The following is an 18,740-nucleotide window of genomic DNA, read 5'->3' on the forward strand; positions in this document are numbered from 1 at the left end:
GAGGATCCGCTGCTACACTGCTTGCTGCAAATGACATATATGGCAAAAGGTTTTATGTATGGGGTCGAAGGAGACACAGTACTGTATATATTATGGCATTTATAATAGATCAGCGAGAGTTACCCTTTCGGCTTAGCCGCCGGGCGTTGATAAATTGTGTATATGTGTATTATAGAATCTAATGTATATATAGTAAGCGCAGGAAATTTCTGATAAGGAAAAAATACTAGGCAGGCCAGCAGTGTGTAGAAGAATCAGACGGTAATAGGAGTGTTGATGGTCCGACCAGTTAGCCTTTCATAGGTCTTACAACGCCTAGTAATCCAACGTCAACTGCTGCTCTGGATGACGGGAAATTGAGGAGATCGTTTCGCAAAGGTCGTTCAGGATCTTAGAGGCACAGGCAGAGTTTACCACCTTGCTTGATGCCAGGATCGACACCCGGAGCTTGTCATCAATCTGCTCCGAATGAACCTTGAAGCCCTTCGGAGCGGAGAGGAGGGGCGATGACCATCGATGTGCACTCAATCCCATCCAGGGAATAAGGAGAATCCCGTCCGATGTTCTCATGGTGGACCACGATCTGATAATCGGTGGAGGCCGGCCATGTCGTGCTATGCTGGACGATATCCCGCAGGCCCGAGGTTTCGAACGGGAGGATGCGAGAATACTGAGTCTGGACGTGGTCTAACAGATCCCCGGCGGTCAAAGTTCGTTGAAGCATGACTCGCATGGGAATGACGCCGATACAGGGACCCAGGATTCTCTCTGCTCCCGTGATGGGAACATTGCGCCCGCTAACCAGTTGCCCGAACACCAGATCTCTTCGGCGCACCAGTTGTGCCAGGACCAACGACCAGGCGGCATTGACGACAGAAGCCATGGTAACCCAGCGTGGTGCGCCAGAGACGGACACCCACTTGGTGACAGACACAGAGATATCCTCCGCTGTACATATACCCCCAATAGCGCTACAGTCCAGTTGGGTCATTGATGCATTTTCTAGAAAGTCGTGCCAAAATTGATATACCTCGGCGGATTTACGTGATAATCGATACTGAATGTAGAGAGAAAAACTTGGGGTGGGGGACAGTATGTCTCCATGGTACGCCGCCACCAGATCCTGATACAACACTGGGATGGAGATGCCATCATACTGTGCGTGAGATAGGCGAATTATTAGGACGTGATTCCGGTTTCCCTTCGAAACAAGGAATGCCTTGTAGGGAGGGACGCCAAAGGCTGGTGGAGTCGCAGAATCTTGGTGACAGAGGGATTTCGAAACGCTCACTGGGTCCTCATCATTGACTTCAAAGCGGTCCATTTCGACATCCACTTGGCGGAGGGTGACTTGAATCACACCTTGGTTGGAGGGACAAAAGGCAGCCCGTAAGATAGAGTACCGCTGACTGAGAGCATGGCAGGCATATTGGAGACGATCTTGGTCGACAGACCCAGGAATGTGCAAAATAAAATATTTGCATGGGTAAGGATGGACACACTGCGCCTGGAATTCCGTGGTGGGAAACGCGTCCAGAACCTGTTCTCGGTCAAAAGACATGTGGGGAGTGAGTGTTTCACGGAGAAAAGATTCAGGGTCTGCAGAAGGAAGCATCGAGAAGGGTGCAGGCTCTACAGGGAGAGGTAGATCCGTAGATGTCGGAGATATGACCGTCGATTGCTTGGAAAGCGTTGGGTAGTTGAAGACATCGGCCACACTCAGGCGGAAGCCATCATCGCGCGCGGCGCTAGTCAGCCGCATCGCCGCGATTGAGTCGCCACCCCGATGGAAGAAACCGTCATGAGTGCTAATAGTGTCGGGCGCTATATTCAACACCTTCGCCCACAGCTGCTGCAGCACAATCTCTGCCGCCGTAGTCGGCGTCCGGTGTTTGATCTCAAACCCACTGTAGGTTTCAACCTCCGTTCGTGACATTTTGGCGACATGCTCCCGGAGCAGGCGCCGGTCAGTCTTTCCCGATGATGTTAGCGGAAGAGCAACCAGGGGCAAAAATAGCCCCGGGACCATATAGCTCGGCACTGCGTACTGCATACGGGCCTTGGCCATGACTATCGCAGCAGCGAAGCCTCGTGTTGGCGCGGCGAGAATTTCATTGTGACCATCAACGCTGGTGTCATGATCAGAGCCATGATCTAGGGGAGTCCATGAGACAAAGGCTACCAAAATCGGCGGTCTGGCTTCATCTACCGGGGTGATCACCTCAACCACAACATCACGGGCTCCAGGGAAGCTCTGACGTGTGTGATGCTCAACCTCACCCAGCTCAATCCGCTGGCCGCGGACCTTCACCTGAGTGTCTTTGCGACCAACAAAACGAAGTGACCCATTTATAGTGTATTGAACCAAGTCACCAGTCTTGTATAGTTTTCGGAGTGGGCTAACGCGCCGGAAATGTTGTAGCCAAGGAGGTGGTTCAACAAAGACAGCATCTGTTTTCTCGGGGTCATTGAGATAGCCACGCCCGACAATTGGACCCTCGATGAGCAGCTCCCCCACAGCGCCAACTGGCTGTAATATGTTGTGATCCTGCTGATCAACAACCCAGCAAACACACCCAATCCCTTTTCCTATTACCTGCGGGTCCTCGGCACTCAGGCCTCCACATTGCGCAGTGGCTTCAACGCAACATTCGGCAGGCCCATATGTATTGATCAAGCAGATTTTGGTTCCCCCAAATCGAATAATATCACTGGGTAACACCGCCTCTCCACCTAAACCTAGCGTCAGAATTCCGGCGAGATCATCTGGCGTTAAAGTTCGTGCGACAGAAGGTGTCAATTCAACTTGGTTTGCATGCATATCTTGAATTGCCTTGCCCATATTCTCCATACGATCAGACTCCGAGGGAATGCAAATACATCCACCCGCCACAAGGGTGGTGATTTGGTCTGCGATGCATGTATCGAAGGCATATGAGGAGAACTGAAAGACACGTTGATCACTAGTGAATTTTTTTGCCTTGATTTGTGCCAGGCTAGCCGTGGAGAATGAGGCATGCTCGATGACTGCGCCTTTCGGGATCCCAGTGGAGCCAGAGGTGAAAACTGCATAGACGGCATTCTTTGGGGTTGCTAATACTGCTCTTCTTCCAATTACCTGATGCCATTCCATCTCCCCGTCACCCACTGTCACCACATTGACGCCTAATTCTCCTGCCAACTTCGTGTTCAACGCGGATGCCACAATTACCTTAGCTGATATTGTGCGGCTGATGCTCTGCAACCTTGCAGTTGGGTGCGAGGGGTCTAGCAGTACAAATGCCCCGCCGGCTTTCATGACCCCAACCATGGCTACAGGGGTCCAACGCGACTTCTCAAAGCACAGTGGCACGAATGTCTCTGGTCCTACCCCGTGACTGACCAGGTGGGCGGCCAAATTTGATGATAACGCATTTAGCTGGCTGTATGTGAATTCACCATCCCAAGCGCATATAGCGGGTGCAGATGGCCGTGCCTGACACTGAGACTCTATAAGCTCGTGTACACAACGGCTGACTCTCTCTGGCTCATTTCCATTCCACTCCTCGAGCTGTTGCTGATTCGCCGGGCTAATTTTGTCAATATTCTTTAGCAAGATATCCGGTTGCTGATCAATCTGAGTGACTATATGTGCTAGGTGATACAGCATCTGCTGCACCTGGAATTTGCCGATGACTTGAGGATCGTAGGCTGCTTCCATTTCCACGAAGTCAGACCCCAAGTCACATTGGATTGTTAGAGCATAGGTGGTAAATGCCGTCTGGTCAGACACCATGTCATCTTTAGTAAACAATACTGGCAGGGTCGTCCCTGGCGAGGCTGGATGATGAGCAGGTTCTGAAACTGGCACGCCACAGCGGCATCGGCATTCAAACGACGAATATACTGGAGTCCACTCTGTTCATATGGAAGGATCCGAGCAGAATGATCTTGGATCTCCTTGAGTGTCTGTGCAATCGTGTTCTCCCGATTGAGCTGAACACGAAGGGGTATGGTAGCAAAAGTTGGTCCAGTCATCTGCTCAACAGCACGGACCGGTGCACCACGTCCAGTCACAGTCAATCCAAAGACAACGTCCTGTGTACCAGAATAGTGAGATATGGTGAGGGCCCAGGCTAGTCTGATCTTTGTCGACAGAGTGAAATCACTCTTCGCGCCACTCAGCGGAACAACATGGGTGAGCACATCCGTTGGTGTGGGTGCATACGTTGGAGAGGGCAATTGTGGAAAGCAGGTAGTACTCAGGCCAGTGAATTCACCCTGCCAGAACGCTTCCGCTGTAGCCTTGGACTCCAAGAGATAGGAGATGAAAGGGCTGAATGGCCGGGGAACCAACGGCTTGCCCTGCAAGGCAGACGCTACCTGCTCCAGAAGCAGAGGTAGAGACCATGCGTCGTACACCGCATGATGCATGGCCAGTAGGAACCGATGAGACATGCGGCTACCAGGATGTTGAATCACGAATACACGGATCAGTGGCTCACCAAGGCCAAAAGATGCTGTGGATGCCTCCCTTTCGGCGCGAGGAGCGTTCTCATTCCCATAGACGGCCCACTTGATCTCACTGGGCACAATTACCTGAAAACACCCCAAGTTATGGCCCTCGATGATCCTTGAGTGGAGTATGGGGTTGGCGCTCGCTACAGCGTTCCATGCCGCGCGGAAGTCGTCCATGCAGATATTACCAGGCAGATTATACGAAAAGCAGGCGGTATAGGCGCCGCGTCTCTTGGCAGTCAGGGCTATGAGGCCTTCTTGGAGGGCTGTGCAGGGATAAATATCGTTTATCTGCGAGGGAGACACATGGCACTGAATGGTGGCCAGGTTCAAGATAGCCTCACGTGCTCGAGCCGGCTTCAGCAGGGAGAATGGAGCAGGGATCTCTAGAGCAGGTGAATGAAAGGGTCGAAGGTGAGTGGAGAGCGACGAGAGCTTCGGGTGCTGAAAGACATCGGCCACTTTAAGAACAAAATTGTCCTCTCGAGCCATCCCAGCCAGCTTGATGGCTGCTATCGAGTCCCCGCCGAGGTGGAAGAAGCTGTCATTGGCGCCAATGGTCTCTTGGGGAATGTTCAATACCAGGGCCCAGAGGCGCTGAACCGTCTCTTCTGCAGTGGTGGCAGGCATTCGCTTTTTCATGGGTGCATGTAACGATTTAGCTTCCACCCACGAAAGGGAAGCCGCCTGCTCGCGGAGGTAACGTCGGTCAATCTTCCCAGTTGCCGTGAGTGGGACAGTCCTCAATTGCAGAAACAGGGTGGGCACCATGTAGCCTGGGAACGCATTATGAAGATGAGACTCGGCCATAGCTATGGCTGCATGAAATGCCTGTGTAGGCGGGGTGAAGTTGTTCTTCCTTTCCTCCCTGGAGTGGTCATCGAGCAGCCTCTCGGCCAACACAAAAGCCACCAGCTGTGTTGCTCGGCCGGTCTCCACAGGCACAACCACATCCACTACTACCTCCGTTGCACCCGGGAAACACTGTCGGGTATGATACTCAATCTCCCCTAGTTCAATACGCTGGCCACGGAGTTTCACCTGGGTGTCCTTGCGACCGATGAAGTAGAGGGATCCGTCCGTCGCATTGTATTGCACTAGATCCCCAGTCCTGTACACTAGGCCTCCAGAATTCTGATTCCCGCGGAACTGAGATAGCCAATCTGGCCTTGGGATGAATGCCGTGGCATTCTGCGTCTCATCAATCAGATAGCCACGTCCCACAATTGGGCCTTCGATCAACAATTCTCCCACGGCACCGATGGGCTTGAGCTGGTTCGAATCACAAGGGTCTACAATCCAGCAGACGCATCCAATTCCATAACCAATATTGCTCCTACTGTGGTCGACGCTGCTTGTGATTTGCGATTGAATGGTACATCCCACGGAGCACTCAGCAGGCCCATATTGATTAATGATCTGCATATGGTTCATCCATTCCATGAAATCATCCGCGAACAACATTTCTCCCCCAAGAACCAAGGTCTTCAACAATGGTAGAGCTTTAGGCTGCAGGATCTTTGCTACTGAGGGGGTTAACACCATGTGAGTCGCTTCAAAGGACTGGATAGAGCCGAGAAGAGCGTTTTGTCGATCATCCTCACTGGGAACACATATACACCCCCCAACCATCAGTGTTACCAAATGGTCAAAGATACTCACATCAAATGCATACGAGGCAAATTGAAACACCCGAGAATTGCCAGAGAGTCCAAGGATCGGAGCTTGTGACAAGGCACTCGTGCAAAACGATGCATGGGGTATAACCACTCCTTTAGGCGTACCCGTTGATCCCGAGGTAAAGACTGCGTAAACAGCATTATGACATGCTACAGCGGATGGTTTTTCGATTAGGGTTTCTATACACCATTCTATTTGGTCGGCCCCCATCACGACCACAGGCCGATTAGGGACCAAGTCCGCTGCTCGTGCCGCGTTCATCGGTAACGTCACAATCAGCTCAGGCGATAGCGTACGGCAGATGGCCTGGAGTCGAGATAGCGGGTGTGACGGGTCCAGCAGCACAAAGGCTCCCCCAGCCTTCATGACTCCAAGCATGGCTACAGGGGTCCACATGGATTTCTCGAAACAGAGAGGCACGAACGTCTCTGGGCCGATTCCCAGTCCAACCAGGTGTGCTGCCAGTGCGTTGGAGAGCTGATCCAGCTCTTGATAGCTGAGATCTCCATCCCATGCGCATATTGCCGGTGCGCTCGGCTGCTTCACGCAGCGCTCGAGGATGAGGTCGTGGACGCACCGGCCAATGCATTCGGGGACGTGCTCATTCCAGGCGTAGATCTGGCTCCGATCCCGGGGACTTATGATGTCGAGGTGCCTCGCCTCATCGTTTGGTCGGTGAACCATCTCCAGGATCACCTGTCGGAACGTGTGCGCCATGTCAGACAAGTGACGGTCACCCGAACTGGTTGTCCAGGAGCTTAAGTGGATGTCTACATGGTCGGCATCAATGCCGATGGTCACGGCCACGTCATACTCTGTCGGATCTTCTCCTGGAACATCTTCCAACTCAATGCTAGTGGGCTCCATGGTCTTTTCAGCCCCCCAGAGGCGCTGCACGGAGATGATCGTGTTAAACAACGGCTGACCGGACTGACTGGCCTGGTGCACAATATCTGCCAATGAGTAATGCTGGTAAGGCAGACTTTGCAGATATTCGGCGTGGGTGTCTTGCAGCAGGGAATGAACGGACCGGTTTGGCGTCACCTTCATGCGGCACACAAGCAGGTTGATCAAAGGCCCGACCATTTCCTGGACTTCCGGCACGGGCAAGTCCCGGCCGGAGCTCAGGTAGCCAAAACACACCGAGTCAGAACTGGTATAGCTCCGAAGGACTAGACCCCAGGCGACCTGTAACAGGTTTGACAGGGTCACTTCATAAAGTTGAGAGAATTCGTGAAGGAGGGCTCCCTCCTCAACGCGGATGTGGACGGACTGGAGCCCCTTTTCATGCGGGCTTCTCGAGTCTCCACTGCTTGATGTAGGGACAAGACACGGCGAGACTTGATCAAGGTAGGTTTGCCAGTACTTTTTCGCCGGGTTTTCCGGTTGATTGTGCAGATAGGCCAGGTAGTTGCGATACGGCGGACCCCGCCCCGCCGTTAACAGCCCGTCGTACGCGCGAAGGAGGTCTTGGCGAATGATGCGAATCGAGTGTGCGTCAATGAGACTGTGGCTGATGTCCAGCATACAGGCCATTCTAGTGGATGTGATGCAAAGGAGAAGTCGATGTGGCGGTTGCCCAAGGGGGTATGTGGAACGGGGGCAGCTCTCTAGGGCGGCTATGGGGTCCTTGTCTGTTGCGTCGATTACCTGAATATTGGCTTGAACCGAACTCCTCACGACCTGATCGCAATATCCATCTCTTGAGACACTGTCCACGAAAAGCGTGCGGAGGATGGCGTGTCGATCGACGACATGCTGCCAAGCCTGCTGGAACCGGGCGATATCGACGGGCATGGATCCCACCTTCGGAACAATCTTCCATCGGAACCTCGATTGGTAGCACTGGGGGTCCTTGGCCTGGCTGATAAGGATTCCCTGCTGAATGGGCGAACTCGGGTAAGCGTCTTCGAGGTCTTCGAGTTGCACGCCATTTTGGGACAGCGTCTGATGCAAGAATGCATCGATGTTGCGGCAAGTGAGTGACAAGAGCGGAAAGTCGGATAGAGAGAATTGAGGGGTATCCAGAGTAGATAGCTGGTGCACAGCGTCCCGAAGGGACTGCTCGCATTGGATGATCCATTTGGCGATGGCTTCTTGATGTCTCATATGCTGGCCGTATGAGAAGGACAACCTTAGACGGTCCTGCTCTACCACCGCGATCACTTCGATCAGCGCGAATCGGAACAGCTCCCTCGTTATCTCCGGCACTTGAAGATCCGGTTGAATCGGGGGCCGCAGGACTGTCGTCGGGCTTCCCAACGGTCGGTATCTGCCTAGATCGCTGAACCCGATCTCCACCCCATCCAATGGCAGGAAAAGCGCGGAGTCCTTCGTGTGCAGCACAGAGCAGGCGCAAGAGGCCCATACGCGGCTGCTCGCAGTTAACCGGCGGGCGTCCTTGGTGTGTCGGACCACTTGGACTATATCACCGTTGTCATCGTTCCTCATGTCGACACAGGTAGGCTGCATGATGGTGACCCGGCCCACCGTCCGGGTCAGGTCGATGGTGGAATGCCACATATCCCGTTCTGGGCCTTCGCTGAAGATGGTTGGCGGAGGCCGGTCTGGGAAGATGCGGACGAAGGCGTGCCAGAGGGCGGCCTGCAAGATCTCCACCGGCTGGGTTCGAAGAGCACCATTCGCGCTACCGTAGAGGGCGTTAGTGACCTCCGCATCCAGGGTGAAGCCCCCGTGGAGGAAGATGTGGGAAGTTTTCGAGTCCTGGAGGCCCCGCATCCCCAAACCCCAGTAATTCTGGGGAGCTGGGGCCTGGGCTTGCGTGGGGGCCCGAATCGTCTGGAGGCGTGTTTCCTGCAACCGGCACCAAGTGTGAAATGACTGAGTCGGGGTCTTGGAGAGCTGTCCATGCTGAAGCGCCTCATCCAGATCCCCCAAAAGGACTCTCCAGGAACCCAGATCGAAGATCAGGTAGTGAGCCACCAGGAAGATATATTGCTGAACAGCGCCGACATCGATTAAGGCCACTGCAAATAGAGGACCATTCCGAATGTCGAGATTGTGCTGGATGGTCAACATAGTTTCTCTGGCTTCCGGGAGTGAGGAAACGCGGCAATGTTGATACTGGTGACTGCAGTCGACTTCGGCCATGATGACCTGAGTCCAGCAGCCATCGTCAGCCTGGCGGAAACGGGCGCGTAACATGGAATGCTCCTGGGCAAGGAGGTGGATGGCATGCATCAGGTCTCTCGGGACAACCCTTTTGGCAAGAGGGACCAAGAAGCTCCGGTTTTTAGGCTGCGTTCCATGGTGCCCAAGTTCAAAGAACCAGAACTGTAAGGGAGAGAGGGCGAAAGCTATCTCCACTTCGTCCTTCGTTTTGAGCGGGCCGTGACGGCCCATGGTCAAAAGCGGACCCATTCTCGAGAGGGTCTTGCTGTGAAAAATATCCGCGACATCCAGAAACTGTCCAGTAGCTCGAGCGAGAGCTGATATTTGCATGGCCAAGACAGAGTCACCTCCCAGACGAAAGAAGCTGTCATCAAGCCCAATGGATTCGGGAGGGATATTCAGGACCAGTGCCCACCACTGCTGCAGAGTTCGCTCAGCTGCGGTAGTGGGCAATCGCTTCTTTACAGTCGGACACCTATAGGCCTCCATCTCGGCTGGGGAGAGCAGGGCCGCCCGCTCACGAAGCCGTCGTCGATCGGTCTTCTCCGTCATAGTCAGTGGGACCGTTCTTAGAGGCAGGAACAGCGCCGGGACCATGTGTATCGGGACTGATTCTTGCAAGGAGGCTTCAGCCGTGAGGATGAGTCTCTGAAAAGCCTCCGTGGGTGCAGCAATGATTTCCTCTGAATGATGGTTATCCCTATCTGGATCATCCACCTTAATGAAGGCCACCAGCATTGGTTGCCGACCAACGGGAGTCACAACCTCCGCAACCACGTCGTGAACACCATGGAAAACTTTCCGGACAAGATGCTCAATCTCGCCAAGCTCTGTCCGTTGGCCGCGAATCTTGACCTGGTTGTCTTTGCGACCAATGAAGCGGAGAGATCCATCTGGAGCATACTGGACTAGATCTCCCGACTTATAGAGCCGAGTGGCAGCAGGAACGTCCCGGAATCGCTTGAGCCAGGTTGGAGGACGAATAAATGCTGCAGCAGTCTGGGCTGGAGCGTTGACATAGCCACGGCCTACATTGGGACCTTCAATGAGCACTTCGCCGATGGCACCAATGGGCAGGAGCTTCTGATGATTCAACGGGTCCACAATCCAACAAACACAGGCTGTTTGGTGTCCCAGGTTGTCATGATCCAATCTCTTCAAGAACTGGGGTTGGGCCGTTGATGCAAATGTACATTCTGCTGGCCCCCACACATTCACAAAATGTACCGAATCCTCCCATTTCCGAAAGTCACTAGTGACCACCGTTTCTCCCCCAACAACCAGGGTTTTCAAAAATGGAACCTCAGCCGGCTGAAGCAGCTTGGCCACAGTTGGGGTAAGCATCACGAAGGTGGCCCTATACTGCCTCAAGGCCCCGACTAGATCGCTCCGCCGATCCGCATCACAAGGTACACAAATACATCCCCCAGTAATTAAGGTAGCTAGGTGATCGAATATCCCCATATCAAATGCATATGATAAAAACTGGAAGACTCGAGAATCTCGGACAAGGCCTAGAAGCGGGGCTTGTGATAAGACCATCGTACAATATCCTGTATGGGAGATGACAGCCCCTTTTGGTGTGCCCGTAGAACCTGATGTAAACACCACACACAGTGTGTTCTCTGGGCTCACTATGGGAACAGTCCCCGAACGGCCGGTGTTACGCCATGTAGTGTGATCATCTCCAATCACCACTATTTCTGCTACTAGGTCCGCTGCAATTGCTTTATTCAGCCCGGATGTGATTATGAGGCTCGCGGACACTATAGAGCAGATATGGTGGAGTCGTGCCAGTGGATACGATGGATCCAGCATCACAAATATCCCTCCCATCTTGATGACTGCAAGCATTGCCACTATGGTCCATCGTGACTTCTCAAACAACAGTGGTGTGATGGTTTCTGGGCCAATCCCAAGCCCCAGTCCAGTCAGGTGCGAAGTGAGTGCTTCAGAAAGCTGATGAAGCTCTTGATAGGTGAAGTCGCCATCCCATGCGTTCACGGCTTCTGCATCTGGTTGGGCGAGGCATTTTTCTTTAATCATCTCATGCACGCACTGGTGGACTGGCTCTTGCGGTATCCCGTTCCACTGCTCTAACTGGCGTAGATCCTCTGGACTCACCCCGCTGACATCTTGGATAGATACTTCAGGCATTTGGCAGATCTGGTTCATTACATGCGTAAACTGGTGAAGGATGCGCTGTACCTCCAGAGGCTGAATAACTCTAGGATCATACATCGCTTGCACATTTACTGCGTTGGGAGAGAGCTCACACAACAGAGTTAGTGCGTAGGTCGTGAACGCTCCAAGGGCTTGATCCGAGATCGGATCTTTCTCTTCTATAAAAAATCTAAGACTGTCACGGTCTCCCGCTTCCGGTTGAATGACAAGCAGGCTCTGAAATTGACAGGCAGCGAGCGCATCATCACCAAGGCGTTGAAGCTTCTGTAAGCCAATATGCTCAAATGGCAGCATCCGGGTGGATTGGTCTTGCACCTTTTTCAACATCTGACCGACAGAGGCCCCCCCATTCTATTTGAAGACGAAAGGGAATGGTGGCAATAGTTGGTCCAGTCATCTGCTCAATACCAACTACGGGTGCACCACGACCTGTCACAGTCAGTCCGAAAACCACATCCATGCTGTTGGAATACCGCGCCTGAGCGAGGGCCCATGCGAGTCGGAGCTTAGTGGAGGGGGTAAAATCATCCCAAGGGCTCTGTGGCAACGGAATGGTATGCATCAAGGACTCATTGGGAGTTGGGTTGTATCCTGGGGTCGGGAGTGGAGGAAAGGTGATGACATTAACGTCGGTCAACTCAGACCGCCAGAAGGTCTCCGCGGTAAACTCAGACTTAGAGAGATATGATATAAATGGACTGAACGATTGAGAGGTCAGAGAATGGCCCTGGAAGGCTGCTTCGGCCTGCTGTAGGAGCAGAGGCAGGGACCAGGCATCATACACGGCGTGGTGCATGGCAAGGATGAATCTACCCAGACTGGGGATGATGGTCGCCCGGACCAGGGGCTCACCCAGGCCGAATGATGGAGTTGCATGGGGAGCCATGGGATCCTCTCCATCTCGTTCAATATTCCACTGCATGGTGCCCGGCACTACCACTTGGAAACAACCCTGATCAATGCTCTGGATGATTCTCGTGTCTAAGATGGGGTTTGCAATTGCCACTGCGTTCCATGTAGCTTGGAAATGACCCAGATCAATATCCTCGGGCAGGTGGTAAGAGAAATGCGCGATGTAGGAACCTGTCTTCTTGGCTGTGAGGGCCATCAGACCCTCCTGCAGAGCGGTACATGGATAGATATCGACGATCTGGTCCCGCTGGACTTGGCACTGCTCCACTGCTAAATCTAAAATGACATCCTGAGCCGAACCGAGCAGAGAGAACGGGGCCATGCTTTCCAGAGGAGTTTCTAATGTGGGCTGCAGGCAAATCGCAAGGTTGGCCAGTCTTGGTTGCTGAAATATGTCTGCAACAGCGAGAGAAAATCCTTCCTTGCGAGCTATTCCACAGAGCCTCATGGCCGCAATGGAATCCCCACCCAAGCGGAAGAAGCTATCGTTGGCACTTATGGAATCTAGTGACCGGTTTAAGACACGCGCCCACAGAAGCTGTAATGTGTGTTCGGCTTCGGTCACGGGGGCTCGCTTTTCATGTGCACTAGAGCTACTGTATGCGTCAATCTCAGACCGAGAGAGCGCTGCCGCACGCTTACGAAGCAGACGCCGGTCTGTCTTGCCACTGACCGTGAGCGGCAAGTTAACAAGCGGTAAGAACACAGCGGGCACCATATACGAAGGTAAAACCTCCTCAAGGGCTGACTCTGCCACGAGAATGGCAACGTGGAAGGCGTCGAAGGGTGCCGCAAATATATTCTCAGGATGGTCATGATCTTCCTGACTGTTGGTGCGGATGAAAGCGACCAGCGTAGCCTCACGGCCAGCCCCCATCGGTAGCACTACCTCCGTGACGACATCACGAGCATCAGGGAAGCACCTCTGCACGTGATATTCAACCTCACTCAGTTCAATGCGCTGCCCACGGAGCTTGACTTGTGTATCTTTACGCCCAATGAAGCGAAGTGACAGGTCTGCCGTGTACTGCACCAAGTCCCCAGTCTTATAAATTTGTCTCGGCAAGCTCTGATCATGGCGATAGTGACTTAGCCAGGCAGGTGGCGTGATAAAGGCGGCTATAGTTTTCTGCGGCTCATTGAGATAGCCTCGTCCCACAATCGGGCCTTCAATCAGCAGCTCCCCTACTGCACCAATGGGCAATAGTTTATCATGGTCCTGCGGGTGGACGACCCAACACACACCGCCCGTTGCGAAGCCGATGTTGGTAGGATCGGAGGATTTAGTGGCATATCTCTGAATTGTCGAAATCACCGAACATTCAGCAGGCCCATAATCGTTGAACAACTCCACATTCCCAACCCACTGGGAAATATCCCTTTCCGCTGGTGCCTCTCCAGTGAGAATAAGTGTTTCAACCGAGAGGTCTGCCGGCTGGATTCCTCTAGCAACAGATGGAGTGAGCCAGCACAAATTTGCTTTCAAGTCCGATATCGCTTGAGGAAGATTACTCCATCTGGCAGCCTCTGAGGGCACGCATACACATCCTCCTTTGACCAAAGTAGTAAGATGATCCGAGATACTGTTATCGAACGCATAAGACGAGAATTGAAAGACCCGCGACTTGTCCGTTAGACCAAGGGCTTTACTGTGGGCCATTGCGCCCGTGCAATAAGCACTATGCGGAATTATAACGCCCTTTGGTTCCCCAGTTGAGCCGGAGGTGAAAACCGCGTATGCAGCATTACTGGGAGCAACAGACGATGCTGTACCGAAATTGCCGCCGTCACCGTGGCTCTCATGCCGGTCTATCGCATCTGACGCCCCGATTGTAATTACCTGTGCCCCTATTTCGGCCGCCAGAATGGCCGCCATCTCTTCATTCTGCGGCAATGCTACAATCACCGAGGCCGATACAACCCGGCAGATACTCTGCAGTCGTGCCGCCGGGTGTAACAAATCCAGCAAGACAAAGGCCCCGCCCGCTTTCATGACTCCAACCATGGCCACAGCTGTCCATCGGGATTTTTCAAAGCACAATGGGACATATACCTCAGGCCCAACTCCTTGTGCCGTCAGGCGCGCGGCCAGGATGGAGGACAGCCTATCTAGCTCTCGATAGGTCATATCACCGTCCCATGCGCACACGGCAAGAACATCTGGCTGAGCTAGGCAGCGCTCGAGAATCAGCTCATGGACGCACCGATTGACTAAAGGAACTTCACAGTTGCATTGCTGCAACTGTCGCTGATCCTCAGGGCTCAGCACACCAAGATCTTTGATCATTGCATCCGACTTCTCGTGGATCTGTGTCATCACATGTTGGAGCTGACATAAAAGCCGCTCCACCTCACTCTCCTGGATCACCCGCAGATCGTAAATCGCTTCCACTTCAATTGAGTCCGGTAGAAGTTCACATAATAAAGTGAGCGCATGGGATGCAAACGCTCCTTCATCAGACCTGACAGCCCCCTCCCCCTGGATAAATAAATCCCGCCCCTGGCTTTCGCGGCGGGGCTGAATCACCAGCAGATTCTGAAACTGACAAGCAGACGCTGCTTCATCACTCAATCGCTGAATATTCTGCAATCCCATCTGTTCATTGGGGATCATGCGGGCGGAGTGATCCTGAATCTCACGAAGGCACTGCACCACAGTGCTATCCCAGTTCAGCTGAACACGGAAAGGGACTGTAGCAATGGTTGGTCCGGTCATATCAGCAATGCCAGCAACCGGCGCACCGCGCCCGGTCACAGTGAGTCCAAAGACAATATCACTCGAGTTGGAGCAGTCACTAGGGTTTGAATAGTACGCCAAGGTGAGAGCCCAGGCTAGTCGAAGTCTGGTGGACGGAGTGAAATCCTTCGTCGCCCCAGTGTTCTGCGACAGCGGAATGGTGCGCGTAAGTGTCTTGGTTGGGGTTGGGGTATGGTTAGATGACGGCAGTGACGGGAAGTGGACCGTATCCAGACCATCGAATTCATCCTCCCAGAAACTGGCGGTAGCAGCTTTGCGCTCCGATAAATAGGCTATAAAGGGGCTGAATGGCTGGGTTGTTAAAGGTGTCCCCCAAAATGCTACCTCTACTTGCTCGAGGAGAAGCGGCAGGGACCACACATCGTATATAGCGTGGTGCATGGACAGCACGAATCGACATGATCCAGGTCCGTCAGCTTGCTTAACGATAGCCATGGCGACCAATGGATTTCCCAGCCTGAAGCCAGTGACAAGCTGCTCCTGGGCCGCATTATAGGATTCCTCATCGACATAAATGGGACACGGGATATGATCCTTCACCACTACTTGGAAAATTCCCGTATCGCTCTGAACCATCCTAGTCGTCAGGATTGGGTTCGCCCGAGCTACTGCATTCCAAGCGGCACGAAACCGATCGACATCACTATCGACATCGCTACCGCCACCGAGAGCTAAGGAGTAGGAGAAATGGGCTATGTAAGTGCCGGCCCTCTTCGCTGTTAGGGCCATCAGACCCTCCTGCAATGCCGTACAGGGATAAATATCCGCAATCTGGTCCGAGGATACTTGGCATTGTTCAACGGCCAAGTCGAGAATCACACTTACAGCCGAATCAAGGAGAGAGAACGGAGCGATGAGATCTGTGTTTAGATCGGACAATTTTTGAAGGAGATGTGACAGCTGGGAAAGCTGTGGAGAATTAAATATATCGGCCACGGCCAGGGAGAAACCGTCTGCGCGTGCGGCGGCAACCAGCTGCATCGCCCTGATCGAGTCGCCGCCAAGGCGAAAGAAATGATCATCTGCTCCAACGCGTTCCAGAGGAATCTGGAGAACACAGGCCCACAGTCGCTGGAGCGTGCTCTCTGCGGGCGTCGCAGGCTGTCGCTTGGCCAATCTCGAGCTGCTGTACGCCTCAAGCTCGGACTGCGATAGAGCTGCTGCACGCTCGCGGAGCTGCCGCCGGTCGGTTTTACCTGACTTAGCCAGGGGGATTGCAGTCAGGGGCAGGAATATTCCCGGCACCATATACCCGGGTATTGTCTCGTTAAGGAATGACTTGGCCGTCTGGGACGCGGCACGGAAGCTGTCTGAGGGTGCGGCAAGAATATCTTCCAGACCGTTCTCCGGATCGCACGTATTCCATTTCCGGTTGTTTTCTGGATAACTGGGATGGTCCTCCCAGACAAAGCCCACGAGGACCGGGACTCGTCCAGTCTCAGTTGGCGTCACAAGTTCAGCCACGACGTCCCGGGCGTGGGGAAAGCACCGCCGCATATGGTGCTCCACATCTCCGAGCTCAATCCGCTGGCCACGAAGCTTGACTTGGGTATCTTTCCGGCCGATGAAACGAAGGGTTCCATCAGAGGTGTATTGAACTAGGTCTCCTGTCTTGTATAACCGCGCAGCATTTGCTGGGTGAAGTTCCCGGAATTGCTGTAACCAACTGGGCGGTTCGATGAACGCGGCGGCTGATCTCTCGGGGTTGTTGATATACTCCCGCCCCACCGTATGGCCCTCAATCACCAGTTCCCCCACGGCTCCGACAGGAAGCAGCCGGCTATAGTCATCGGGATCAACGATCCAAGGCACACATGTGATTGCCCGCCCGATATTGCGCTCATCGGATCCTGGCTCAATTCGGTCTTGAATAGCGCCGAGCCCCGCACATTCCGAGGGTCCATAGCCAAAAACAAGGCGAACATGCGGGGTCCATCTCAAGACCGCCGCGGGAGAAATCCCCTCGCCTGCCACGACCAGTGTTTTGAGGGAGGGAGCTCGTTCTGGCTCCAGGACCGCCAGGACGGACGGGGTCAAGTGGGCCCAGTTGACATTATATTCCTGGATAAAGGCAGCGATGTTGTCATTCCGGGCTCGATCTGACGGTATACAGATACATGCGCCAGAGAGAAAGGCAGCGAAAATATCGATGATGCTTGCGTCAAATGCATAGGATGCGAATTGGAGGATCCGAACATCATTCTCCAGATTCAATGCTTGATTGTAAGGCAACACGCCAGAGTTGAAGGCCGCATGTGTCATCACCACCCCCTTCGGCATGCCCGTGGAACCTGAAGTAAACACAGCATATACTGCACTGGCGGGAGTCACTAGTAGAGCGGCCCTGGGCCGATCATCTTTGCCCATGGTTGACTGATCACGCCCAATTGTGACCACAAATCTTGCTAGCCTGGCGGCCATGGCTTCGTTCTGCACCGATGCCACAATCAGCTCAGCTGAGATTGTTGAGCAGATACTGCGAAGCCGCATTTCTGGGTAAGATGGATCCAGCAACACAAATGCTCCTCCAGCCTTCATGACCGCAATCATGGCCACGGTCGTCCAGCGCGACTTTTCAAAGCAGAGTGGCACAAATACCTCGGGGCCAACACCATATCTGGTCAGGTGCGTGACCCACGTGTTTGAGAGCTCGTCCAGTTCTCGATAGGTGAAAGTACCATCCCATGCGCAGACAGCCGGTGCATCTGGCTGAGCCAAACACCGTTCCTGAATGATTTCATGTACGCACCGGTCTACTCGATCTGGGACGTCCCAGTTCCACTCCTCCAGTTTTTGATAATCTTCATGGCTTAATTTATCGGATGAACCGGACAACTGCTCTCTCAGTTGGAGTATCGGCTCCAGCTGTGGTTTATTCCCATCAGTCTTCAAGTCTTCTTCAGTGTGGTGCATTTTTGTTATTTTCTGGCATGTGCCGTAGCTGCAATTGATGGTAAGCTGACCCGGCAAGGATATGAAAGTATCAAAGTGAGGAATTGATGAACTGACTAGTACAGGAGATGGCCAATATAATGAGATGCTTGATTGATGTATTGTAGGTCGTAAAATCGGTTGAGCGATGTAGTGCCTAGTTTATGGGAGATTCCTAGCCATCCCCCTCAGAGTTTATTGGATTCTTTGAAAGCTGCTACACCGCCGTTAATACGCTCCAAAGAGACATCTCGCTAGCCCCTGCAGATCAAGAGTTACTAACGCGAGATCATGCTCATAGTCTCTAACTGGTCCTACATGATTTTGGTAAAATTATGTGGGCCGGTTAGTAACTCCATCGAAGGTTTTCAAACATCATCTTTGCGAACTGTAAGATAAATTTCATAAGTGAAACAAAAATCATTACGGTTAGTAGGATCTTCGTAAATTCTATACTGCGGCACTACCCACCCAATACGGGTAAGAAATTGGACCCAATCCCCAATATATCCAAGTTTTGGGAGAAATCTGCTAGGACTTTCAGAACTAGACTGTTTCACACATTTTTATTTGAAATATCGGCTGATATTGGAGTTCATGCAGCATGATCATCCTACTGCACATCCAATGCCGTACTGGTTTCGCT

General features: G+C 53.1%; 1 protein-coding gene across 1 annotated transcript; it reads right to left on the minus strand.

Moving 5' to 3' along the window:
- Nucleotides 1-454: 454 nt before the first annotated feature.
- N7483_011581 (nonribosomal peptide synthetase) lies at nt 455-18,076 on the minus strand (the record flags this gene model as incomplete). The annotated part of the gene is made up of 3 exons (XM_057095008.1): nt 455-3,819; nt 3,879-11,844; nt 11,906-18,076. 3 exons carry the CDS (start codon nt 18,074-18,076, stop codon nt 455-457), a joined length of 17,502 nt encoding a protein of 5,833 aa, XP_056940979.1.
- Between the last annotated feature and the right edge of the window lie 664 nt (nt 18,077-18,740).

This window comes from Penicillium malachiteum (assembly GCF_028827825.1).
Source record: "Penicillium malachiteum strain IBT 17515 chromosome Unknown utg000005l:1.0-9002435.0:326005.0-9005861.0, whole genome shotgun sequence".
In the NCBI taxonomy this organism is placed as follows: domain Eukaryota; kingdom Fungi; phylum Ascomycota; class Eurotiomycetes; order Eurotiales; family Aspergillaceae; genus Penicillium; species Penicillium malachiteum.